Source organism: Pelodiscus sinensis, chromosome 6 (assembly GCF_052426305.1).
Source record: "Pelodiscus sinensis isolate ZL-2025 chromosome 6, ASM5242630v1, whole genome shotgun sequence".
In the NCBI taxonomy this organism is placed as follows: Eukaryota; Metazoa; Chordata; order Testudines; family Trionychidae; genus Pelodiscus; species Pelodiscus sinensis.
The window spans coordinates 38,236,411-38,263,390 of NC_143057.1; the positions used below are offsets into that span (position 1 = coordinate 38,236,411).

The window sequence follows — 26,980 nt, forward strand, 5'->3', positions numbered from 1 at the left end:
AAAGCAAAGGCAATTAAAATCCACATTGTCTGTAAGCTCTTCTAAGCAGGAAATATGACTTTCTTATATGTTTTGTAAAGCGGAGTATATGTTTTGAGTACTATGTAAGCAGTTATTAAGAAAAAAGACCACCTTGTTTAGACCCTGTACACAGCAGAGGCTGTATAACTATTTTTTCCAATTACCTTTATGTATAAAGAATGAACAGAACAACATGGAGGATAAAAAGCCATGTTTTTGTTTTAAAATTCTGCACCTATTCTATTATATGGGATATTACATAGTACAAAAGGAAATATCTGCATATATACAGAAAACTTCAGACAAAGATTACCTGTAAACAGTAATATTTTAAAGTGGATTTTTTAAATGAAACCTTTACTATAATAATATCCAAAAGAGATCCTAATTCACAGTAACACTAGTGTTTAGAGAAAAGCTTCTCATTTAGGAAGACAGGTTCTTCTTAAGACAATAAAGTATATTCACTAACTGCTTTGACAAATACTATAGAGCTTGGCATTTATCATTGGTAATACAGTAAAATTAGATGTTGGTAAATTCAGAACATGTTGAATATCTGGTTTTAGTTCCGGGCAAGACTGTCAAATGATTTAAAAAAATATATTGCAATTAATCACGAGATTTTAAAAAAGGTGTGATTAAGTGTAGTTTTCATCCCATTGTTAAACAATAATAGAATACCAATTTAAATTCATAATAAATATGTTGCATGTTCTTCTGTGTTTTTAAATATAGTAGACTTCCGATAATCCGGAACCTATGGGATCTAGGTGGTGCCGGATTATCAAATACGCTGGACTATCAGGAGGTACTATAAGCTGGTTATATATATACTGTATACATTATATACTGTATATAAAATGTTCTTAACCCTTTTTATTGTACATACTGTACACAGTATACTGTAATGTTTTAGTTTTTTAAGCCTTTTTTACCCTTTTTGCTCAATTCAGCTGCTGCTGCTGTTACCTCGTGACTCATTTTTTGCCAAAGCTCACTCACTAAGCTCTTGCCATTTTGATGCCGGACTATCAGGAGTGCCAGACTATTGGATGCCAGACTATTGGAGTTTTACTGTATATTGATTTCAATTACAAGACAGATAAAAGGCATACAGTATTCACTTTATATTATTTTTATTTTGATTATAAATAATTGGACTGTAAAAAAAGATAGAAACAATTGTATTTTTCAATTCACCTCAATGTGGAATAATCTCTTTCACAATAAAGTGCAATTTACAACTGTAAAATTATTATTTTATCAACTGCACTTAAATACAAAATAATGTAAAACTTTCAAGTCTACATGTCCACTCAGTCCTATTTAGGGATGTAAAATATGTTTATTTAGGTAAACATGTAACCACTGAAAATTTCAGCAGTTACAAGTTTGCAGCAGAGGAGCGGGGGGGAGTGGGCAGCAGAACAGGCATGTAGCACTTTGCGTACCGATAAGCATGATCGGTTACCCACTTACACAGCTACACTCTTACATCCCTAGTAGAAGTGGACAGCATTATAAGCATCCATATTGATTTATCTCAGTGAACTTAAAGGATCAGCTAAGTTTTACTGTTGCTTTCTATTTATTTTATTTTAAACTCGATGGTTGTAATTAATGGCCTTTCCCGCAACACATCTTCAAAAGATTTTCACTACAAACTTAAGTGTATGATTTCAGCCCCCCACATGACAATCCATTAAACATTGCTTTGTAACAATTAAATTATGCAGGTACAGTTTGTGATATAAGATCCTGTTAAAGATAGTTGGACTATTCCTTTATAAATGTTTTCAGCATTCATTAGCAGTATCCATTTGGACTATTAGACACATTAGTTTTCAGCTTTCACACCAGCAACAACATCAAACTAATTATATTTATGGTGCAAAAGAGAAAGCACTGTCCTTCAGTGCATTTCGAGCTAATCAATAGTGTAAGTGGCACTCTGAAGTGCTTAATAAATTCAACATCAGAGTAATATATGTTTGTGCAAAAGTGTCCAACATTTAATTCCCAGTTTTGCAAGCATGATAGGTTCCTAAAAAATAAAACAAACAAGGAATTATACATTTTTTCCATCTTTTATACATTTGAGTTTTTCTAGTCTTATAAGTTAGTATTCACCATTAAGCAAACCTTTTGTCTGAGTTCCTGGCTGACACACAGTTACCCAGAAATGCAGGCTGGAATAGCTCTAGGCATTCCTTTACAGAGCAAGAAAATTACTTTTAAGATTATAGATTGGAGATTCCAATATTTTTCTTATGATGGTGTGATGGATAGGAAGAGTGCTGGTCTTTTCTGAACATCCCAACATTTAGTGACTAAAAGATTAAACTTAAGCTTCAGGGGGTAGCCAAATTAGTCTGTACAGGTAAACTAAAAAAAACAACAGTCTGGTAGCACTTTATAGACTAACAAAACATATAGATGGTATCATGAGCTTTCGTGGGCATAGCCCACTTCTTCAGATGACTGGAGTGCTGGATGTCTAGGACCAAAATAAATAGGGGAGACCGGGGGGGGGGGGGGTAAGAACGGAAAATTGGGGGAGGGGAGACAAGAAAAGGCAGTGGGTAAAAAATATATCATGGGAAAGCTGAGCTGGAAAACAAATAGTCTATAAGCACCTAAAGACTAGATAATCAAAGGGGGCAAATAAGAACCATTAATTAGCAAACAACAAAGAGTCAGGAAACACTTAAAAGACTGATGAAATATCTAGATGGTATCATGAAATTCTTCAAAGACAAAGAACCTTTGTCATCTTCATTGTCTGATAGGTAGGTAATGACCTAACCATCCAGTATCTTTGTTTAATCCAGAGGTGTGAGAACTGAACTTGCGAATGAGCTGAAGCTCCAGTCCTTCTCTGTGTATTTGGCTCCTGTAATTGGTTTGTAACAAAACAGCCACTTGAAGATCTGTTAATGCATACCTAGGGAGATTAAAAGTGTGCCCCCATGGGCTTTTGTATATTCCCTTTACAGATATCTGATTTGTGTCCATTAATTCTTTCATGTAGGGACTGTCCAGTCTGTCCAATATATATTGCAGTGGAGCATTGCTGGCGTTTGATGGCATACATTAAATTACTGGATGTGCAGTTAAATGAGCCTCTGATTTGGTGGCTTATGTGGTTCCCTCCAGTAATGAGTTTGCTTATATAGATATGTGGGCAGAGTTGGCACCGTGGTTGATTGCAGGGATGGGTTCCTGAATATTTATGATGTAGCTGAGTAGCACAGTTATTGGAAAGAATATATTTCAGGTTGGGGGGTTGTCTGTAAGCGAGCACTCCGGTCATCTGAAGCAGTGGGCTGTGCCCACGAAAGCTCATGATACCATCTATATGTTTTGTTAGTCTATAAAGTGCTACCAGACTATTTGTTGTTTTTTCAGGTTAAACTTAGGTAGCTAGAGGGTGTTGGCAGGGAGCCAGGAGAACCAATGGGAGAAGGTATTGAGATTTGAATTGGAAGATATACCTGCCTGCTGTTTTTCTTTATGTGAGTTTTAAGCCAGGAGGTGAGGGAACAAGATGAAATGAATCAGGTAGAACTAGCATGCCTACAAAGAATACTGGGCATGGACATGGACTGGACCTTGAAGCACAGATCGTAAGTAGATAGGGAAATGTCTATTTAGATGTGATCAGGTTATTTTCTTTGTTTTGTTGCTTGGTTAACATTCTCTGTGCTAAATCCATGTGTCCCCTCCCCCATACATTCCTGATCCCAGGGATGGAATTTTCTCTGTGTTTTTAAATTGTTCTTTTCTCAGTTGCTTTAAAACATCTAGCAATCAAATATGTTTAATCAGGTATATCTTTTTATTTTGTTTAACAAAAATCACCTTTTTAAAATGGTCGATTCTTGTGTCCTGGAATGTTATGAGAGGTCTGTGTATGCATGCCTAAGATTGAGAGATCATCTATTAGAGATTGCAGTTTGTTTTCTTTTTTTATTCAAGCTCTCTTGTGTTAGAAGAGCTTGGAACTTCTTCCAGAGAGGTACCCCAAGTGCTTCTTCCTCGGTTCAAGACGAAAGGGGTTTTTTACTTGGTGGTAGCAGCTACCTCCAAAGGCCAGGGAATCTATGTCCTTGGGGAGCTTTTAAGCAGAATCCTACAGAGGCAAGACATTTTTAAAGTCTCTTGTGGGCCCCCACCTTCTGTACTTGGAATGCCAGAGTGGGGAACAGCCTTGACAGATGGAAATACAGGAAAAGGAAGAAATGCAGCTTTCTTCAATTCGCTTATACATTCTCACCCAAACCAGTGCTAAGATTCCAGCCAGAGATTTTCTATACAGGCAGTCCCCGGGTTACATGGATCCAACTTATATCGGATCCCTACTTATAAACTGGGTGAGGCAACCCCGCACTAGCTGCTTCACCCCAGCAGACCAGGGAGACGCGAAGCTAGCGCTCCCCCCACCAGCAGACCAGGGAGACACGGAGCGGCTTTTCTCAGCAGACACCTCAGCTTGAGAATAAAGGACTGAGGGAAGTGAGGTGTGGGAGAATAAAACTGAGCTCTGGAGAAATGTTTGGCTAGAGTTTCCCCTACAATATGTACCAGTTCCGACTTACATACAAATTCAACTTAAGAACAAACCTACAGTCCCTATCTTGTACGTAACCCGGGGACTGCCTGTACCTCAATTTATACAGCACTAAGACACTAAAGGCTGTCCATTTCTAAGCAACTGATGCATGTCTCGGGCACCTTGTGAGGCATGAGAATGGTGGCAGACCAACAGTCTACTAATGCAGACTCTGGGAGAGCTAATTGCTTTTGGAGTGGGTTCCATTAATTTTAATTGTAAATTTTATTACTGAAGAAAATGTATGTATGCATGCATTGAAAGCAACTCCTAGTTCATTTTCCAACTTAGAAATACTTGATGGGATTACACAAATGCCAAATGTGCCTAGTTTTTTTGTTTGGTGAGGAAAACTCAGCTGTGTATCATTGGATGTTGGTGCATGACTGTGACCTAACTAAAAAAGGTCTATCCAGCCAATCAGTGCCCAGAGCTATACTTGGATACCCATTCATTCACAGAATCTGTAACAGCACAGTTCTCCACTGCAGCTGGCACACTAAAAGCCTTCTTTATCTTCTGCCTTTCCACTTTACTGATATGAATGATTAGTGTTTTCAATCATTTCAGGCTATTTTACTGGGTTAGTTTACATAAACATATACAAACATATATGCGTTGTATATCTGGATGTGTATAGTCTTTATTAGAAGACTGAGATGAAGAATTGCTACCAAACACAAAAAAATTAATAGGTAATGTGCAAGCTCAACAGCCTGATTCTTACATGCAACCAGTCCTTTACAAACCTACAAAAGACAAATCTATGGACAATTAACTCCTTTAGCTCAGAGTCTCCATATAATATGACTTACTGTGGAAACAATCTGCAACTATGTTAAATATTAATGTTGAATCTTTTAAGATTTAACTTGAAACACTATTCATTCTGTTCTTGGAATTTCCCCAGTAAGAATTATTTTCAACCCTTTTCTTATATGACAGGTGTATTTGTAACTAAAATTTAAATATTGAGTCCTGGGCCCCCATATATTAATGGAGTTCACTTCTTTGCATTGTGATTAATACAGTCCCTAGAGCAGAGGTCCAACCTTTTTCTACCTCAGATCACTTTGGGTATGTCTACACTACAGTGTTATTCTGAAATAGCTTATTTCGAAATAACGTGTCTACACATAAAATGCATTTCAAAATAGCATTTTGCTATTTCAAAATAGCATGTCCACACTGAGTGGACTCTGAATCACATTTGAGGCTCTCTGGAACCAGTTCCAGCAGGGCACCAGGTCAGGATTTACTGTGTGGGGCTGCTGCCTGAGGCTACCTGAGGTCTGTGCTTAAAGGGACTCCCCGGACAGCCGGTTCTCACGTTTCCCTGCTTGTCTACCTCGATGAGGGACAGAAAAGCATTTTGTCTCTGCATATTCTGATTGCCCTCACTTGGGACACCACAGCTCTCGGCAACATGGAGCCAGAGCTGCTCCTGGGCACTCTGGTGCTTCTCTTAGACGTGCTGCTGTGAGCCTGGCTGCACTTTCTACAGGCTGCTGTCCGGAAGGTTCATCAGGGGGCTGTCAGGATCCAGGAGGCCCTGCGGGAGAGCTTCCACCCTGAGGAGCACTAAGAGCCTCCCTGGTCTGCCCCACTGGGGGCTTGTGCCTCATTCCTCCCTCACGTCCTTCCACTTACCCCTCCTTAACTCCCCTTCCTGATGTCAAATAAAATACATGTATTTTCATGAACACAAACTCTCTTTATTTAACAAAACTAGGGGGGGAGGGAATGAAACTCTGGTGAGACTGTGGAAAGGAAGTGGGAGAGGGGAGAAGAGAGGGTGGGAGAGGGGAGGGGGAAACCTGGGAGAAGGGAGCTGGAAGGTGGAAGCAAGGGAAAGAAGGCAAAAGGGAAGCTCAGGGTCTCACTGGACCAACTTGATTTTCATGCAGAGTTGCTCCTGGGTTCGCATGTGGCCTTTTGTGGCCAGGCTGGCAGCTCTCCTGCCATAGACGGCTGCGTTTCTCCATCTAGTGCGGAGATCATGGACGCTGGGGGCACTCCTCTCCCCCTCCCTCCAAACCTGAATAAGGTCCATGATCTCCGCCCTGGACCAAGAAGGCACGCGCCTTCTCCGGGCCCTGGCAGGCTCCTGGGAGCTGGCAGACTGCTCCTAGGGAGCGGTGGAGGGCTGGCTGCCAGTGGCTTGCTGGCTCATGTTTTGGGGCCACTGGGTCGTGGCAGTGACTGCTGGCTCTGGTCTGGCAGGCTTGGAGCTGTGGCCAGAATCTACCCCTTTAAGGGCTCCGGCCTGGAGGAGGGGGAGGAGAAGGGGGAGAGAAGTGTTCTTGGTTGAGGCTGGAGTGGCCACCAGGGCACCCTGGGAAGGCCGGAGGCCCCCTATTTCAAAATAAGGGTCTACACAGCACTTATTTCGAAATAGCTATTTCAAATTTGGCATTATTCCTCATAAAGTAAGGTTTACCAAATTTGAAATAAGCACTCCACTATTTCGAATTTATTTCAAAATAGCAGTTTGGCTGTGTAGATGCTCGGAAAGTTATTTCGAAATAAGGGCTGTTATTTCGAAATAACTTTGCTGTGTAGACATACCCTATCAGAATTCAAGATCTACCCTTTTCCTTCCCCAAAGACCCTTGTCTTTCCCAAAGCTCCCACCTGCTCACTACATCCCCTTCCTCCTTTGCTCTCTCTCTCTCTCTCTCTCTTTCTATCCTCACTCACTTTTACTAGGCTGGGGCTAAGGGGATGGGTGCTGGCTCTGGGAGGGCGCTCAAGTCTGGGTGGCAGGAGAGGGTATGGGCTGCTGGCTCTGAGAGATGAGTAAGAGCTGGGACAGGTGCTTGGAGTACAGGAAGAGGGTATGTATGCTGACTTTGGGAGTGGGGTCAGTGTTGGGGCCTGGAGTGCAAGAGGAAGTATGAGGTGCTGGCTGAGAGAGGAGTCTCAGGGTGGTGGTGCAGGGTTTTGGCTCTGGGAGGAAGGTCAGGACTAGGGCTTGGGGCGCAAGCAGTGTGGGGTGTCTGGTATGGAAGAGAGCATCAGGGCTGGGGTACAGGAGGAGGTGTTGGCTCTAGGAGGGGTCAGGAGAAGGCGGTGCTGATTCTAGGAGAGGAGTGGGGGTTGTGGTACAGGCTCCTGCAGAGTGGCACTTACCGCCAGCAGCTCGAGGTCGGCAGAGCAGCAAGGCTGAGGCAGGTTCCCTAGCTATCCTGGGCCCAGCCTTAAGCTAGAGCCCTGCACAGATACAAATGTCTACTCACAGACATTGGTATCTGCTAATCTGCAGGGTTCTGCTCTCAGGAGACACTGTGGCCAAAGGACAGGAATGTGGTGTTGCCACTCCCAGGAGCCAACTCCCTGTGTTGGCAGCTCCTCCGCTAGGCTTTGTGGTTGTCCTATCCCAGCTCCACCACCAGACCGGAGATGCAGCTGGCAGCAGACTAGCCACGTGGCTGGGAAGAGCTGCCAGCGGAAGGTGCTGGTTCCTGGGAGGGGAGTCCTGCAGATCAACAGATACAAATGTCTATCCAGGGGCGGATGAGAGTGCCGCGGGGCCCAGGGCAGCACCGCTGGGCCCAGGGCAGCGAAATTTCGCAGGGCCTCAGGAAGCGCGGGGCACAGGGCAGCCGCCCTGTTCGCCCTGCCCTAAATCCGCCGCTGTGTCTATCTACTGGTAGACTTTTGTATCTGCACAGGGCTCTACACACCATGCCCAGAAGGAGCCAAAAGGCCTCTGTGGCCCAGGGGTGGGAGGCATGTGGCACCACATGCAGCCTCTCTCTGCCAGTACCAGCTCCCATTGGCCACAGCTTCCCAGGGGGCGGTTCTTTCAGGCAAGAGCAATGTGCCAAAACTGCTTCCCCTTCCAGACAAAGGGGCCATGCTTGCCACTCCTGGTAATGGGCCAATGGCGTGGAGCCAAGGCAGCCAGGAATCCTGGCAAGTGCCAAATGCGATCGACTAGGAGACTCCACCAGGACTGATCAGTCGATTATGAACAACCCATTGGGATGCTAGAGCATGCACACATAGTGACCCACGGACAGCCTACATTCATGTTCTCTCCTGGACTGGATTCCGTTCTCTTGCTGTTGGCCTTTGCCAGCCAGACTTTTTATAGATATTAAAACAGCAAATAAAAAGGTGGATGTTGAAAAACTTCCCATAATTTTATTAGTAACAGCTGTTCACACACAATAGTGTTGAAGTGTGAGAATAGATCTTTTTTGAGTGTTATTCCACTAAGCAGGGCAAGAAAAAACACTCAGTCTTTATAGTATTCAGTTATTGTAACAGAGTTAATTACCAGTAATCACACATTTGCCTTATAATGCCATTTCACACTTTTCTGGGATTAATTTTGCACTTTACTCCAAAAGAAATAAAAGCTTTCCCCTGTGAAACTGCCATTGCCATCATCCACCAACAAAAATAATCAGAGGGAGCCTAAGAGGGTGGGACCGTTAGTTCCAAAAAATTGTAGCATTCCTAAATGTCCTTTAGCAACACAGAACAGTCTTTCTTCTCTCACCCCCAATTGAACATTGTTAACTGCAGCATTGTTGTAACCATGTAAGCCCCAAGATATCATAGACCCAAAGTGGGAAGAAATAATATCTTTTATTAGACCAACTTCTATGGGTGCAAGAGGCAAGACCTCTCAGTGGTCATCCTCAAAGGAAGGCTACACAACCCCTTCAAAAAATGAGCCCGTGAGCTTAAATTAATAACTTCACTGTTACTGTTAGCCCCTTATTAAGACTCGATAGAGTTTGTGGTTAGCCAGCGCCCAGTAGCAAGAGACTGGGGAAGGATGGGAAATGAGGACCCTGTTCCTGGGGACTGTCAGTCTCAATGGAGAGAGGCCAATGATCCAGGTCAGGATGGGTAATGAGGGGGTCAGGAAGCATGGGGAAGGGCAGGGTGCATCCTCCTTGGTGGCTAGAATTCCCAGCGTTAGACAGTGTGGGACCAAGCTAACGAGAGAACAGGGGGTCAAGCTGAGCTGGGGAGCAATGCCATGCCATACAGAATGAGGAAAGCAGTCCAGGGAGCAGAGCAATTCTAGTACAGATTGAACCTTTCTAGTTTGGCACTCTCTGGTCCGGCAACATCTGGTCCCTGCATGATTTGAGTTAGGCAAATATCCACTTATTATGGTGTGGCCAAGTTTCCCCACACTCTGATAAAGTTTGTTTGCAGCCACCAGTCCTGGCTCTCAGTGTTCTGTGCTGTTATTTAGTTCTAATTTACTCCTAAATGTACTGCCCAATACGCAGTGGAAGTGTTAGTAATGCTGCTAAGCAATATTGACCTCCTGTGACCCAGCGCATTCTCTGCTTTGGCACTAGTCAGGTCCCAATGGTGCCAGGCTAGAAAGGTTCCACCTGGAGCAGAGCCACAGAAGGACAGAGAGCAAACCTGGGCTGGGAGCAGAGCTTCAGCAACCAGAGCCGGAGGGGTCAGGGAAGCAGTGCAAAAGGGCTGGAGGCAGAGCAGCATCTGCACTGAAGCAAAGTGGAGCTGGGACTGGAGCAGTCCAGAGCTCAGTGTGAGTGAGGGGAGACTCTGGGCACATGGCTCAGCACAGGGAGATGCCACTAGCCAAGAGGTCTTGCAGGCTACACTTGAATGGGCCAGAGGGAGGGGCTGAGGCTGGGGAAAAGGATCCTGCCACTTAGAGCCTGAAGAAGTGGGGCCACCTCCAGAGCAAATGTCAGACCTACAGCATCCTGTGCAGCACAACCAGAGCATAAGAAGGTCTGGATGGTGAGGAACAGACTGCAAACTTCCCTTACATTCCAGAGATTGCAGTTTGTGATGTCCTTACGCCACAGAGTGCAGTTACGTGTTTCCTTTAACCTTTCCCATTTTTTTCCTTATTGTTTTTACTTTTTAAATTGATTGCTGTTTAACAAATTGTATTTACTTTGAACTGTAGGTACTGATCAATGGGTCAGGGAAGCATCCAGTATGGAGAGACAACCCTGGAGTGGGGTCGCACTAGCCCCTGCCTGAAGTGGCCCCAACAAGGACTCTGCCACAGTGGAGAGTGAAAGAGCAACCCTTAAGGTCTGGGAAACCTCTGGGTAAAGGATTCAGATCCTGTCACTAGCCCATTTCACCAGGGTACTATAGATGCCAGGAAAGTTCCCCTCAATAGCTTGTCTATTCCCCCTCTTCATAGAGGCTAAAAATCATTAAATTAAACAGAGACGCTGGACACGGCTCATTACAACAATCTGTAACCCACTAGCTCCCCCCTTTTTTGGCTTATGGCTGCAGAGGTGTTAACTGGCTTCTTCACTTTAAATGATCTCTTATAATGTGTGTTAATTACTTACATTAAACAATCGGTTTTCTCAGCTTACCTTTCCCAGTCTGGAAAAAGAGCTCTGCGTAAGAACAAAAGATTTCCTTCACACACAGAAGTTGGTTCAGTAAAAGATATTCCCTTATCTTCCTTGCCTTTCTAACACGGTTTATGTTCTTTAATGCAAAATGTGCATTTAGGAGTCTTTTGGCCTCCTGATGTGTAAATAAAATTATGTCAGTGGGATTTGCATGTTCATTTAGGACCTAAGCCAACTTCCATTGATTTGAATGGGAATCAGATCACTGTAACAGAGAAAAATTAAGCACACTGCACAGTATCCTGGTAAACCAGAGCTTTCTTGGTAGTCCATTTAAAATTAATAATACATTCATTTTAAAGTAACGCCAGCAAAATTGTGCTTTCTTCTTAGCATATATGACATATATTCCTTGAAAGGGATAGTCATATTTATGCCCATCAATACAGTTCTGCATCCATAATACAATATTTATACAAAAAATGTGTCCAAAATAGGAGCAGTCTATCATGTCTACTTGTAAGACACATCCTGATGAATATTAAAGTATTTTTTTCCTTTTAAGTGCAAAACACATTTTGTAGTAATCTGAATGAGAAAAATATGTAAATGTCCGGCAGGAATTTAAGAGGCACCACCTTAAATACAAAAACAAAATCACACTTCTGTCTAAAAATATTTTACTTGTTACTTGTAACAAGTCACACCTAACACTAACAAAGACTAAATACAAATATTTTTTCCTATTTTTTTAACTGAGTGTTGTTGGTTTTTGTTTTGTTTTTTTAAACTCTTTCTGCATTTGATCACAACTTTGTAGAATCAATATAGCTATTTACATGAACAGTCAGTTTCTCCTGTTTATATGGGCCTTTCAAGTAACAGGAATGTAAGAAATAATTGAAGATAAAATGGGACTGTAAAACCATATAAATTTTGCAGGGATCTCAGGAGTAACTATAGTATTTGAAATTGATTTTAACTCATTTTAAAAACATACTTCTTCCAATATGTCACGTTTACTGCATACAAAGCCTTTCGTGTTGAACACACTTGAAAATCATTACCTAGTATTAAACTACTTGATGATTTACTATCAAACATCCCTACTTTTTAGTCAGGAAAACTGAGGAAAAGAATTAGAGAGATGCATCAACTTCAAGACGTGGGGTGCTGTGTGCACATCACAATAAGGATTATTCTAACCTCATACTCACACTACAGGGACATTATAGAAATATAGGCAAAGCATACCTATTCACAATGAAATTGAATACTTTGTGCCAAATGCTACTCTTTTGAAAATAAAAGCTCCTACATTTATAACCTATATGTGATCTGTGATGATCACCACAGCCACTTAAATAATATTCTATAATTAACTTTTTATATATATATATTTTTAAACAGGACTCTTAAATGGAGAGAAATTTCTTTCCTCTATATTTCTAGTCACCCAGAACCTACTATTTCTAATCCATAACAATGACCACAAATATATATAGTATGTCAACTTAAGAATTTCTTTCTATTGCTTTTCTTATTCTGGCCAGCTGGTCTAACTTGGAATTTAGGCACAGTTTGTTTCTGAGCATCTTAATCACTGAAATAAGTATATTATGAAAAATAAACCATGTGTGGCTGAAGCTGAAAGATTTAAATAGGTAGACCAATTTATATTGAAACAAGAAATTATGTACCATTTTTCCCAAGTCTCATATGTAAAACTATTCACATTCTAAAGTATCTCTCAGTGATATAACACACATGACTGCTATTTACTGCATTGTTTTGTGTAAAAGACTGCAATACTGTCATGTTTCTATTTCAATAAACCACATGCAGCAGTTAAATTACATAAAAAATAAGGGATCCAGATTGTATCTGTGAGAGATGACAATGCTACCATACACTGGTGTAATCCATTCTTCGTTTAAGGGACTCACTTCCTCCTCCTCAAACACTTTAGTGAAGGTCAAACATCTTCATTATCTCCAAGTCCTAGATTTTTCTATTTGGATCTCTAATTTAACTGATGTATGTATCAAAATGCACGTTAGCAGACAGATCTGCAATTGGATATTCATCTGAGGAGGTTCAAAAATGTTTTTCCAGATAAGGTTGGCTGCAATTTATATTCACTCAACTAGTTTAATTTTCACATTTCAGTTGATAACATATGAAGAATGCAAATGTTTTGCTAAAAGTACCTGTATTTATGAGACCTCACTTCACTTTAGAGACCTTCTATGTCAAATGCAGAGAACATCTAAACCTGTCACCCTGACCCACGTTTCAGGGCGACAATACCAGAAGGTGTAAATTAAAATAATGAGTCCCTCAAACATTTAACTTAGCCAATTTTCAGAGTTAAGGAAGGGCAAAATTTGGTTCTCAGATATGTAAGGAATTTCCCATTGAAGAAAATGATAGTTGTCCTTATGTATATATAAGGGCAAAATGTGGTTAATAGTGGAGGCTTAAGACCAGGAACAACTTTAGGCCCATGTATGACTGCCATTCCCCAAAGAGAACTTCCACTTTTGATAAGGGCAGTGTTACATAAAGAACAATCACAGAACATGGCACTTATTTAATACTTACAAGATAAACACAAAATATTTTATAGTTAGCAGTTTCCAATATGTTGATATCAAACATAATTCCTTCTGCTCAGTCAATAATAACAAGTGTTTTTATAACCAAGAGCAAAGAATAGATGGTGATTAACTTAAATTCTGAAGAACAGTTACAGGGTTTTACAAAATGTTCAACAGGAATGAAATCCAGAAAGCGTTTGGAAAACACAACAGATTAAAACCAAATAATCAGAAAACTCAATTTGATCCAACGTGTCCTAAATGTTACTGCCAACTTGTATTAGCTAGGTCACTGTTTTTTCCTTTTAATAATACATTTCAATCTTCAGTTCTGAAAGCTTCCTGTTTCAAAAACTGCAATAAGAAATGTTTTACCTAATTTTAAAAACAGCTCTCAGAAGAAGGATGATGTGCAATTTAGTGTCTGGAACTGACATTTTAATGTTTAGTCATTTAAAGCATTTACTTTTAAGGCCCTCTTTCAAAACTAATCTCACCATGAATACAAGTTTGCAAAACAAGCTACAACATTTGAAACTCACAGAGCTAAAAGAAAATTAAATGTATTACTAGTACACATTATTCACAAATATGGCTATACAAAATAAGGTGAACATGCTGCAGTAACTGTATATCACGCAGTTGTGAGAAAGATTTTCACAAAGAAACATTATGAACAACAAAGTATAGAAAAATATGCTTCTCTTTCTAACCATGACCCAGAAAAATGTTTAATTCATACTATACATATGATTTTTTATGCTTAGAAAATTACATAGAAAAAAAACCAGAAAAAAATAGACCTCACACCTACTGTGTGTGTGTGTGTTCATAAGACAGAAACGAAGTCAAAACAATGGGCTGTTCTGACAGTTTCCGGTGAGCACAATACCTATTACAGAAATTCATACCATTTTATATGAAGAAATACTTACAGAAAAAAGGCACTTTAGAAAATTTCATGCTAGGCTACTCAGGAGCACAAGTGCCATTTTCAAAAGTAACTAATCCACTTAGACTCCTAATTCCCAGGGTACTGTTATAAATGGAATTGAAGCTTAAATGACTTAGGCACTGAGGGTGAATCTAAGTAGCTTTTGACAATATTACTCAAAGCCTACATAAAATAAAATGAAGTACTATAGGTTGAATCTCTCTAGCTCAGCACCCTGACCAGTGCCAAACCACGGGAGGTCAATATTGTCTAGCAGCATTACCAACACTTCTACTGCTTACTGGGACTGAAAACACTGAGAGCCAAGGTTGTACACAAACTTTATGGGACCATGGGAAACTTGGCTACACCCATGATAAGTGGATATCCAGCTAACTAAATTCATGCTGGGTCACAGATGTACTTTCAGATATTGCACCTCTCTGAATCTCACCAGTTTTATGACTTTACAATGATTTTTCTGATTTTTTAAAATGTCTCTTGCACCTTGTTGTACAAAAGACCCACACAAACAACAGGGAAAACTGAGGAACAGACTATAGCAGTGGGAGTGACTAAACGCAAACTGCTGTCAAATACACAAGCCAACTGAAAAATATCCCCCTCTCCAAATTATTTCAGTACACTAATTTTATATTTGGGTCCTGGAAGCAGCTCTGTGCAGGCAAATCACTGTCTCTGCCCTGAGACCCAGTGACTTCAAGTGGAGTTTGCCTTCACAGAGCTCCTTGTAGAATCAGAACCATAGGTGTTAATTGTGACACCAGTACACATCATTAACAGTCAGGAGCATGATTTTTAAGTTGACAATCTCCTTTAATTAGAGTGTACTCTTTTGAAAGCAGAATAGTGACAGCTTGTATACAATAGGAATTTCTGGAGTGGGATTGTTACAGTTGTGCATATGAGCACTGGAGATGGGTTACTTTGTATAAAGCAAGTATTGCATCAGGACCACTTCTCTCCGTTGCGAGTAAACCACACCAGTGCAAACTCACATTACACTAATGCAGCACATCAACATTGAAGGTTTGCACTGTTGTACCTACACAGAAAAACCCTGAGCTTTCTCAATAGTTCTATAAATTAAGAGCTCTCCTGACCCATCTATTTGCACTGAAACTACCCACCTTTCACTTGGCCTAAACTAAAGCAATGCCAAAATTAGGCACTAAGTCTGCCATGAGTTATACACTTACTTAACTTTTACAAGTGAATGGACTCCACTAAAATCAATGACACTACTCATTCATTAAGTTAAGCATGAGCATGACTGACAACAGTATTGGGGCCTAAATCTTTGAAATTATATAAATTAATTTAAGTTCCCTTGTCCCCATTCTGGGAACACACAGAAAACACCCCTAATAAACTTCACACTTTCGTAGAACCTTGGGCAAAATCCTGTAGCATTATTGCCAGAAATAAGGAAAATGCAGAAATCATGTGGACTTGTACGACAAGCCAAATATGATAAAAATACTTCTTGAATCTGTTAAGTCAGTGTCCATAAACTAAAGCAAATGTAAGCTATATAATTTGTAATTCACATCTTGTCTTGAATTCTAAAATAATCACAATGTGCAAAACTAGGCCAAAATCATATACGCAAAGCAATTTTTATCTCTCTCTCTCTCCCCTGATCATTCCTCCACACCCATTATTCCAACTTCCGAAGAGAAAATGTGTTACTGAAGGAAAACTGCAAATTAATTTAAAAGAATATGGTCATACAAAATCATTCTCATGTTTGCATATTTTGAACCAGCTTTAACATATTTAAACCCATATCAATAACAACCTTTATGTATAAAACAAGATAGTACATTTGCACTAAAGCAGACAATACACATCTTTTGCATGTGATGTATTCAGTTTTATAACCCCACATACACGCACATCAGGCTCTTGTGCAGACATTTTTAGGCACTGTTAGTCCAAAGCATTAACTACATCTACCATGATAACTGTGTATTAAAAAAAATCTTATGACCAAATAATTGTATTATTTCTAATTCAAAAGTATTATTTTAGCAGATACAAAGTCAAATAGGGACACACTAGTTTCTGTACAATAACTGTAATATAATTACAGTTATTGTACAGAAACTGCCGAAATTAAGAGGAAATTCTGTTGTATATGGTAAATTGTATTTCTTATCCAGTGGGTGGATTCCGAAGATACTCCAGATCCTGTCATTCTCTAACATACTGTAGGTTATTATTCAGTTTCATGGTCTTTGTATGGTGGTGCTGTTATTGTAAAAAATTAGCCTATAATCTGAATGTCACCCTTCATCTCCGTTTCCATGTTTTAGTGTTATTTTTATTTAATGAAGCAATCAGCCACCCTGCAATCTTTCGGAAGGCTCTCAGAACAATGCAGACATTAAAGCTTGCCACCATCAATCTGCAAAGCAACTCCGCCTGTGAGTCCTTTCATTTAGCTGCTGCCTTGCAATTTTCCCTTACACCCACCCCCAAATGTATTTGCCATTTATGTTCTCTTTTCATCTCTCTATCACCCACCAAGTCCTCTCCCCGCTCCATTTTTGGAAGGCCAGTGTCCATTCCACATCAAATTGCCTTCAGGAACCAGAATCATGTATTTACCCAGCTACATTTTCATTTGCAAAACATGCCACCAAATATACACCATGTAACACCGTGTAGTATAGCTATCTGGGCGCACACACACACACACACACACACACAAATGTATCCGCTCCACTATCATCAGAGTCCGAATAAACAGAATCATGCAGATTGGAAGCCCCCGCGGAGCGAAAGCAGGGAAACTGAGTGTAAATCGCGTCCTCCCTCCCTTCCCCTGCACCCATAGCCAGACTCCCTTTCCCTTAAGACTGATCAAGGCGCGGATACAATATCCACTAGGATCCACACACCGGCATATCGACTGCATAGGTGCCTACATGCACGGGCAAAGCTGCACTCCCCAATGCCCCCTGGCACCCAGTATGTGTGTGAGCAGCAGGGGCGGCGCGGCACCGGGGCAGCTGCCCGGGTTGGGGTGAAGGCGGCGCCTGCCCGGACTTACCCAGCAGCAGCAGCTTGAGCTCCCGGCGGGCGTCCCGCTTGTCCCGGCGGAGCTGCCTCTCGATCTCATCGTTGATACGCCTGGCTTCCTTGGCTTCCTCGCTCAGGCAGCACGCCATGATGGACTCCAGAGTCATTCTTCCTAACTGGTTCAGACACAACCCCCACCCCCCGAAAACTCTCACTCACACTCACACACACTCACACCCCGCACCGCGGAGCGAGGGAGGCACGCGCCCTCTGCCTGCGAGCCCCCACCCGGGGACAGCCCAGCCGACGCCGGGAGAGCGCTAGATGCTACACCCAGCGAGGAGAGGCAGAGAAAGGGCCCCCACCGGCGGCGGTGGCAGCAGCGCAACCCCACTATCTCCTGCCTCTGACACCCTCTAGTTCCAACTCCTCCTCTTCTCTAAATCATGCACCAAACAACAGGGAAACATCCACCGGAGCAGCAGTGCCCAGCAGAGAGGAGCAGCCCAACGCCCCCTCTTTTCCCTCGCTGCCGCCTGCGGTCACCTCAGTCCCTTGTAAATGACACCCGCTGAAATCCCCCCTCAGCTCCCTCCCAAGCAGCCAGCCCCCTACTGAAATGCTAATCGCGACTAACCCCTCCCCCCCTCCACACGCACATTTTCTTGTTTCTCTTCCCCCCTCCCTGACTTTGAAGACCAGATGCTCCAGGAGGTGGTTTTTGCTTGTTGCCGCTTGAAAATCTCTTGGAGTTTGCTTTGCTTAAGGTTTTCTTGCAAGTGGACTTTTCTTCCCGGCTTTCTTTGAGGCTGAAGGGGGGGCGGGGGAGAGCTACTTGCTTGTGGCTTGCAAAGCAGCTGTTGCAGAGCTGTTCGTCGTGTTCCTGCCTTTCCCTTTCTGTGAGGAAGCGAGAGGGGATAATGTGAGAGAAGAGGAGGGAAGCAGGAGCTGTGGTGCATGCACAATATGTATCCAGCCAGCCTGACTTTTCAATGGCTCAGTTCCCCGGGCGTGGTAAGGCAGAAATATGGCGGACCTTCCCTCTCTCTCCCTCCCTCTCTCCAACCCACGAGACAGAGGAATATGTTACAGACAGAAAGGAAAATCCCAGGGCAATAAACCTTCAAACCCACTGAACAGGCTTTCACACAAAGACGAGCACCACCATCCAATAGCAGTAGTAGAAGGAGGAACAAGTACTTTTGCACACCAAATGGCCGCAAGGAACACTCTTTTTTTGTATTTGTCCTATAGGGCAGGGCTGGGGAGGGTAACATATTTTTGTATTTACTTTTCATTCCTTTTTTTAAAATCCATTTTGTTATAAACCTTCATGCTATTCCAGGAAGAGATGACTTTGCAAAGAGTTTAAGAGTGAAAGAATAATTCCCAGGAGGGGAAAGAGGCGGAACCTTTCTCCCTTCAGATAGCAATGTAAATTTGGGGAATAAAAGTTTCCCAAGGTCTTCAAGGCGTTCCTTATAACTTTTCATGCCAAGGAGTTCATATGTTGAGCTGAAGAACAATGGGGGAGGGGAGATTTTAACAATCATTATACTAAATAAAATGGGTAGGTTCCTTCCCTTGCTTCCAGGAACCTAGGATTCTAAAATGTAAATAGATTAATCTGTTTTACTTTTTATTTCTGTAGGTGTAACTTTGAGGTTATCCATTGTGTGATTTTGCCAAACTGCAAACCCCTTGTATATTTGTACTACTAGACCTTAAGTCAAACCATTCCAGAGCAATGGCACATTATGGACTGATACATGATATGGATCCTAGCTTTCATCCATCCTTGATGTTTTAGCTGCATTTTGCCCTATTCCCACCCCATTTTAAATTAGCTATAATGGAGAAGGATCCTGTCTTGCTCCATATCCTCTTTCACCTGCCAGCTTCGTGTGTGATGCTCTTTCCAGCACCTGTTGGCATATAATTTGAAAAGTATGTTGTGCTCACATGTGCAGCTGCTCATACATGTTGACAGTCTTAATTAAGCTATGCTCATCACAAGCTCTAAAAATTAAAATGTAATGATCAAAACAGTGACTTCTAGATTTTGAATAAAATAATTCTCATTGTTTCACAATTTTAAAAATATATTTACTTGTGCTGATTTGTTCAGCAATTTTTTTGACAGACTAAAAAAATAGTCCCTGCAGCTCAGTTGATTTTTGAAAATATGTTTCGTTTACCTTGCAAACAAAATTAAAATAAAGATGGACAAGTTTTAAATTAAATTCTAAAATCCTATTTTTAATAAAAACACATATTTCAGAAAAATCATTTTTTAGTAAACTGAAATGGATTTAAAATGTAATAACATGTTTTAGGGTCCCTGGTTTATGTATATGTTGGCAATGAATTTAGCAACATAAAGATACAGTTGATAGGCACTAGTTTGCAGTTACCATGTTTATAAAAATGCTAACCAAGAAACAAGTGAACAATGACACAGGGGTCAAATCCTCTTTGCTTCCACTGAACAACTTCTTAGTGGATGAGGACCAGTAAGTGAATAAGGGACAATAAGGCAGCAGAATGGTGGTACAATGGCCAGTTATAAGGAACATATGCTGGAAACATTCTGTGTGCTCACCACACTGCTTGCACAGGGCCCGGCATGGTGCAAAAGTGTTTGCAGCAAGTCTGGGGGAAGGGTAGATTATAGCAAGTGGATCTGCAAGATCCCAGGATAACTGATCAAAATCTCTCTGCATATTGAGAGCATAGCAGCCACAGCCCTTAAGGCCTAGCATTATAGTAATCTTCCTTCAGAAGAGGAAGTCTGACTCATCTTTCAGAGCACTAAAGGGAGTTGCAAGAGTCTCTCCAGGGTCTGAATACTATATACTAAAAATGTGAAGCTGTCATTTAATTGTAGGAATTCTTGGGTATGTATACTGCATTTATTCTCTACGTACCTCTCCCAATGACAATGATTTTTGCCATATGACCTGAGGGCAGTACCTTCCAATAAGTATCTTGAGAAAAAACACAGAATAAATAGAAAATGTTATGAGCTGGACTACAGAAATTGCGATAGCAGCGCATAAAAATGGACCTCAGCTAGTATCCTACTTCTGCAGGTGAATAGTACCAGATACTTTAGAGGAAAGTGTAAAACCTTCATAATCAGAATCAAGCAATAATATACCTCTAGGGTTTCTTCCTAACTCCAAGCAGAATAGTGGTAGGCTTTTGTTCTAAATCATGAGGCTTTATATCTCCTTTTCCCTGTATATATTTATCCTAGCAAGTATATCTGCAAATGATACAATTATTAACTACAGAGATACCTAATACTATTGTGATTCCCACCAAGCTCTTTGCCTCAGTATCTGAGTTCCATAGCTTAAGTATATCTTGCATATAATGGTGACTCCTTTTATTGGCCTGAATTTTCAAAATGACTAGGGATTTTGGGTGTCTGACTGGAAGACTCCTTAAGGAGAGTCTAGTGTTCAGGAAGTGATGAAGAACATATCTTCTTTGAATATCAGATTCCTTTAAAGTGTCTTAAATTGGGCACCCAAACACTGAGGTACTCATTATAATTAGTCACTTTTAAAAACTGAGGGTGTTGTTTTAAATGCGTTACTTTTTATTTTCATTACCATCACTTTCTTGCTTTGTAAGAGAGAGTAAATATGCATTTGTGATAAACCTTGGTATACCATTGATAATGCTGTATATCTCTATCATATCTCCTCTTACTCCCTAAAGTATGTAGTGCCAGACTTTATAATCTGTTCTTGTACAGAAATCCTTCCATTTAGTTGACCCACTCTGTGTGTCTTCTGTTTTTTTAGATGGTTTGACCAAAACAGAACACTGCATACAAGGTGAGAGCATACCAGCAACATAGATGAAGCTGTTATCATAGTTTCAGCATTATTCAATATCTCATAAAACAACATCTTTGTGACTAATATTGCAACCCCAAGCAGTATTTTGGGGGACCATTTATTAAATTTATGAATGGTTTATATATGATTGTGTTCTAAATGATGGGGAGGGTTACCACAGCTCCTACAGGAACTATATACAATGAGAGGTATTAGGGCCCTGAAAGACTGATGAGCGACTCTTGATATATTTAGTATTAGGACTGTCAAGCAATTTTAAAAATTAATTGTGGTTAATCGCATGATTAATCGCGTGTGCTGCCCCTTTGAAATGCTGCGGCGGTGTTTCAAAGGGGCAGTGCTGTGGAAGCCTGGGATTATCTGGAATCCCCAGCTGATTCCAGGCTCTGCTCACGCTGCCCCTTTGAAATGCAGCAGTGACGGCACGGATCCCGAGAGATAACCTTGGCTCTGTGCAGCACTGCCCCTTGGTAATGCTGCCACCGCGGTGTTTCAAAGGGGCAGCAGCAGCTCTGCGAGAGCCCAGGATCAGCTAGACTCCAGGCAGCACTGCCCCTTTGAAGTGCTGCCCCAGCGTTTCAAAGGGGAAGTGCCATGGGAGCCTGGGATCAACTGGAGTTCCCAGCTGATCCTGGGCTACATTGGCCTTCAGAAGGGCAGCGCCGCACAGCTGACCCTAGGTGCTGCTCTGTTGAAATGCAGTGGCATTTCAAAGGGGCAGTGCTGCCTGGAGTCCAAGGTCAGCTGGGGACTTCAGCTGATCTCAGGCCCTTCCTGCGTTGGTGGCATTTCAAATGGGAAGCACCGCAGAAATGTCTGTGATTAATGCGTTAAAAAAAATGCATTAATTGTGCTCTGCGTTAATCGCAGGCATTAATGCGTGTTAATTGACGGACCTAATCTTTTTACTAGAAGATTTACCCAGTGTTGCTCAGGTCTTTAACTCAAATAATTTTTGTTCTCTTAATTTAAATTATTGTTCTGGAGTGGGATTGGGGATGAGAGGTTCAATATGCAGGCTGCTCCAGGTAGAGAGGACAACCCCAACCCTCACTCTCACTGCAGCAGGTTATGGCCAGAAATGCCTCTCCCTGGCTGCTACAGCTACACCAAGGGTGCGTGTTCCCTGGCTGGGGCAGATTCAGGTTCACCTGTCCCTGCGCTCCCCAGCCTGAGTGAGGAATGCAGCAAACTGTGCACTTCCCCTAACTCCCTGACAAAGGGGAACAACCAGCAATGTTCCGGTGAGAAGTGGGGAGAGGGATCCTTCAGACTCCTCCTTCCCCTCCCTCACACACACTCCTTAAAGGTTACCTGTGGGTGGGAAGCTCGAGGCTAGAGCAGTCCCAGACAGGGCAGCCCAGCCAGCCTCTTTCACCTACCTGTGATTCTGTCTCTTTTCTGTATGGTTTTCTGAGAAGCAATCCCATGACAGGCATATCCCATTGTCCTGGCATAACAAAACCCTTACCTCGCTTTAAGTTATGAGGAGAGGTAGCTGTATACTGAATTTGGTGGTCCTTGCTCTTACCATATAGAAAAAGTTCTTGAACAAACAGACAAACAAACTCTCTCAAGTATATAATAGATTATATTTTTCCCTGTGATGCATTTACTCTCAGAATAAATGTGCTGATCAGGAGGAGCTATGTGGTAAATTGTAACTGCTGACAACACACTGTGCATAGTAGAGATGTTGATGTGTGTAGTTGACTATATGATTAACCGGTAAGCCTTGCTGTCCGCTTGCTGCCTTTGTGCCACGTGCCCCCTCCTGCACTACTGCCTCTCTCAGAGGCATCAGTGCTGGGTAGGGTCAAGTTAGGCTGCCGCGAAGCAGCCTCTGTCTATGGCAGGCCCGAGCTCCCCATGGGCAGAAGCAGCTCTATGGAGGCAGAGCGACCTCTGTCTGCAGAGAGCTCGGACCCCACGCAGACAAGGGCTGCTGCCAGAGCAGCCTCTGTCCACAGCAGGCCCAGGCTTGCCAAGGTCAGAGGCTGTTCTGTGGGAGACAGAGCTGCCTTTGTCCATGGGGAGCTCGGACCCCGCACAGATAGGGGCGGCTGCTGGAGCAGCGTCTGTCCATGGCCAGCCTGGGACACTGTGGACGGAGGCTGCTTCAGGGCAACCTCCCCCACCCTCCACTCTGCAGCAGCGTCTGTCCGCAGGAAGCTCGGACCCTCTCCCTTCCTCCCCTCCCCCCCCGGGGACAGAGGCTGCTGCCACCCCACCCTGCTGCCTCTGTGTAAGAAGCTGCAGCACTTGGAAGCAGGTAGCCAATCTGCACAGGGAGCTATTTTTTAAACTAGCTCCCCTCATGGACCAGCTCCCGCCTGGCACCCCGTGCTGTTGCCTCTGATAAAGTGTCAGCAGCAGGCAGTGGCATGGTGCTCCCTGGGAGAGGGGCCAAAGCATACTGACTGTCCCCCAGGGACTATTGAGTAGTCAAGTAACCAATAAGAATTTTTGCAATTACTCGACTATTCAGTTACCCAATATCTAACATCCCTAGTGCATAGTGCTCAGACAGAAAGGAAAGCACTGGTACAGGGCTGACTGGCTTGCTGGGGATAGCGCAATGTAAGGCTGAGAACTGTGTCACCTTAAAATCTGGGTGAGGAGGGAGAGAGATGTGGGTCTCCATCCAAGAGAAGTGACATCTGGGAGATGCAAACCTTAAGTAGGTGTCTTTGATGTTCTATAGAATACAGGTGCAGTTACCCTTAAAACAGTGACCATTTTGTTTGCTTTTTTAACTGCAATTGTACATTAGGATCTATCCACAATTACATCTAAATCTAGTTTGAGTTCATTTAGAGCCTATCAAATAAGGCCTAGTTTTTCTATAATCTGTTAAATTAATTTAAATTAAATACAGCATGCTTATAAGTACATGTTTGCTGGAAAGTTTTAAAGAAAGTAAAACTAATGAATTGGTGAAAGCCACAGGCTAAGTACTTGGAACCAGCATTTTTTTTAATGCTAATCCAGCTTTTGATAGCAGTACCCTCTTCTGCAGTGCAGAAAGTATGTTTTTATGACAGTATTCACCCAGTTCAGGTCAATAATTAGTTCATTAAAAATTAAGAAACCAACTGGGAGTTGGAGAAGCAGAAAAACTTGTTTTCTTCTTCCAATCTATTAATAACAACTATGCGTAACATTTATTTATTTTATTATTAGTTTCTCTTATGGCTTATGACATGAGTCAACCTTGTCCTTTCCACCTCTGTCTGTCTAATGTGCTCCATTACAGTCTGCTTCTGTGACAGTGACATCTTTCTGAATAGTTATCTAGTAGGTTACCTGTTCTCTTTCTTTCTCATGGAGGATAGGTCCCTCAATGGCTATTAGAAAGGATAGAAATGGTGTACCTAGCCTCTGTTTGTCAGAAGCCAGAGTAATAGGGGAGGGATCACTTGATTAATTAATAATCACTTGATTATTATTTGTTCTATTCATTCCTTCTGGAGCACCTGGCATTCGCCACTGTTAGAGAACAGGATACTGGGCTAGATTGACCTTTGGTCTGACCCAGTATGGCCGTTCTTCTGTTCTAATCACTGTTTCTACTGCTGGCCAGGCCTTTGTAACACACCAATGTTAGTTTATTACTTTATTCCACCAGTGGGCACCAAGTATTCTTTGCAAGCATCTTTGATAGAATACATTGTTTCATATTTGTGGCTGTCTAGCATTTGCCAAATTTTCAGAAACATATAGCAATGCAAGTATTACAGTAGCATTATATAATCTTGGTTTTAGTTCTTGTGTGAATCTCCTTCTTGGTCAAGATTTTGCCAGTCTTGAAAAAGAGTCCACTTGCCTTTCCCATTCCTGCTTCTACTTCCCTAGCTCTTAGCACTAATTATGCAGCCAAGATATCTAAGTGCATTAAACATACCATATTATTTACTATTTATAACATATACACCATCTTTATTGACCTTCTTTCAATAATCATTACTTTCATTTTCATCTGGTTCATTCTTAATTTTGATTTGGAGGTTTTGACAGTAGTAGTAAACTTTTTCATAGTATCTTCATCTGTGTCCAACAGAATGATGTCATCTGAAAAGTTGAGATATTCACCATTTTCCTCTGTTTACATCAGACCTGAATCTTCCTTTGATGTTATTTTTGCATCATAAAAGGGAAGCAGCAATAAAATGGATCCACGTCATACTACAATGACTATATCAAACCAATTGGTCTCTCCCCTTTGTCTTTATACAGCATCTGAAACTTCATACCACATCTCAGCCAGTGACACCATCTTTCCAGAAAGCCGTAGGGTAAGCAGTTTTTCAGAGTGACTCTGAATGCAGTTGAAAGCTTTGGTAAGATCTATAAAGCATAAGACTAATCTTCTCTTTCCAAATTAATTGCCTCAGGTTAAAGATGTGCTGTATTCACAGTCTTTTTGGCCCAAAGCCTATTTGCATAGTATCGAGTTTTTCAATCTATAACCAGTTTGATTCTGTCCAAAAGCACGCTACAGAATACTTTTCCAAGTACTGGGAATAGTAATTGTTGCACACTAGTTAGTTTCCTTTCTTTGGTAATTTAAAGATGTCACCTTTCTTCCATTTCTCTGGGTAGAATTATTTCTCCCAACTATATGAGAGAGTTTGGCTGTGTCTAGACTGGCCAGTTTTTCTGGAAAATCAGCCGCTTTTCCGGAAAAACTTGCCAGCTGTCTATACTAGCCGCTTGAATTTCTGCAAAAGCACTGACTTCCTACTGTAAGAAATCAGTGCTTTTTGTGGAAATACTATGCTGCTCCTGTTCGGGCAAAAGTCTTTTTCCGAAAGACTTTTGCGCAAAAGGGCCAGTGTAGACAGCAGAGATTTCTTTTCCGCAAAAAAGCCCCGAACGCGAAAATGGCGATCGGGGCTTTTTTGCGGAAAAGCGCATCAAGATTGGCCACGGACGCTTTTCTGCAAAAAGTGCTTTTGTGGAAAAACGTCCGTGCCAATCTAGATGCTCTTTTCTGAAAATGCTTTTAACGGAAAACTTTTCCATTAAAAGCATTTCTGGAAAATCATGCCAGTCTAGACGTAGCCTTTATGCATTTCATATGTATTCACTTACTTTTAGCATTTCAGCAGTGATCTTATCTTGACCAGGTGGTTTGTCATTTTTAATCATTTAATTGTTTTCTCTGTATCTGCTTCTTAAATTTCTAGCCCTGACATTTTATTATTCTTCACATCCATTGATTGGAACTATTAAACTCTGGTTGGTTGAGTACTACATTAAAATGTTCATGCCATCATTCTTTTTGTTCTGCCTCCATTGTTCACAATGTGCCTGTGCCTTTTCTTGTTTTTATGATACCACAGTACCATTGAAACCACAATTAAGCTTGCTAATTGGAGTGAAGTCTCACTGAGGCATCTTCAGTTTCTCTCAAGTTTGTCAAGCTAAAACAAAATTTCTCTGTCTTTCTCTACATACTCCCATTGCAGTGTGCATAGTTCTTCTTGTGTCACCTGTTTTGCTGGGTTTTTTTAAAGCTTTTTTCATCCTTCAGCCATTTTCCATGTACGTGACGT

General features: G+C 41.8%; 1 protein-coding gene across 1 annotated transcript in view; it reads right to left on the reverse strand.

Moving 5' to 3' along the window:
• LOC102454459 (guanine nucleotide-binding protein G(q) subunit alpha) overlaps positions 1 to 18,102 on the reverse strand; it is a 221,744-nt gene extending 203,642 nt beyond the window's left edge. The window contains exon 1 of the mRNA XM_014573325.4: positions 17,582 to 18,102. Coding sequence (XP_014428811.1) covers positions 17,582 to 17,717 — 136 coding nt within the window. The 5' untranslated portion in view covers positions 17,718 to 18,102. The remainder of the gene's footprint in view (positions 1 to 17,581) is intronic.
• Between the last annotated feature and the right edge of the window lie 8,878 nt (positions 18,103 to 26,980).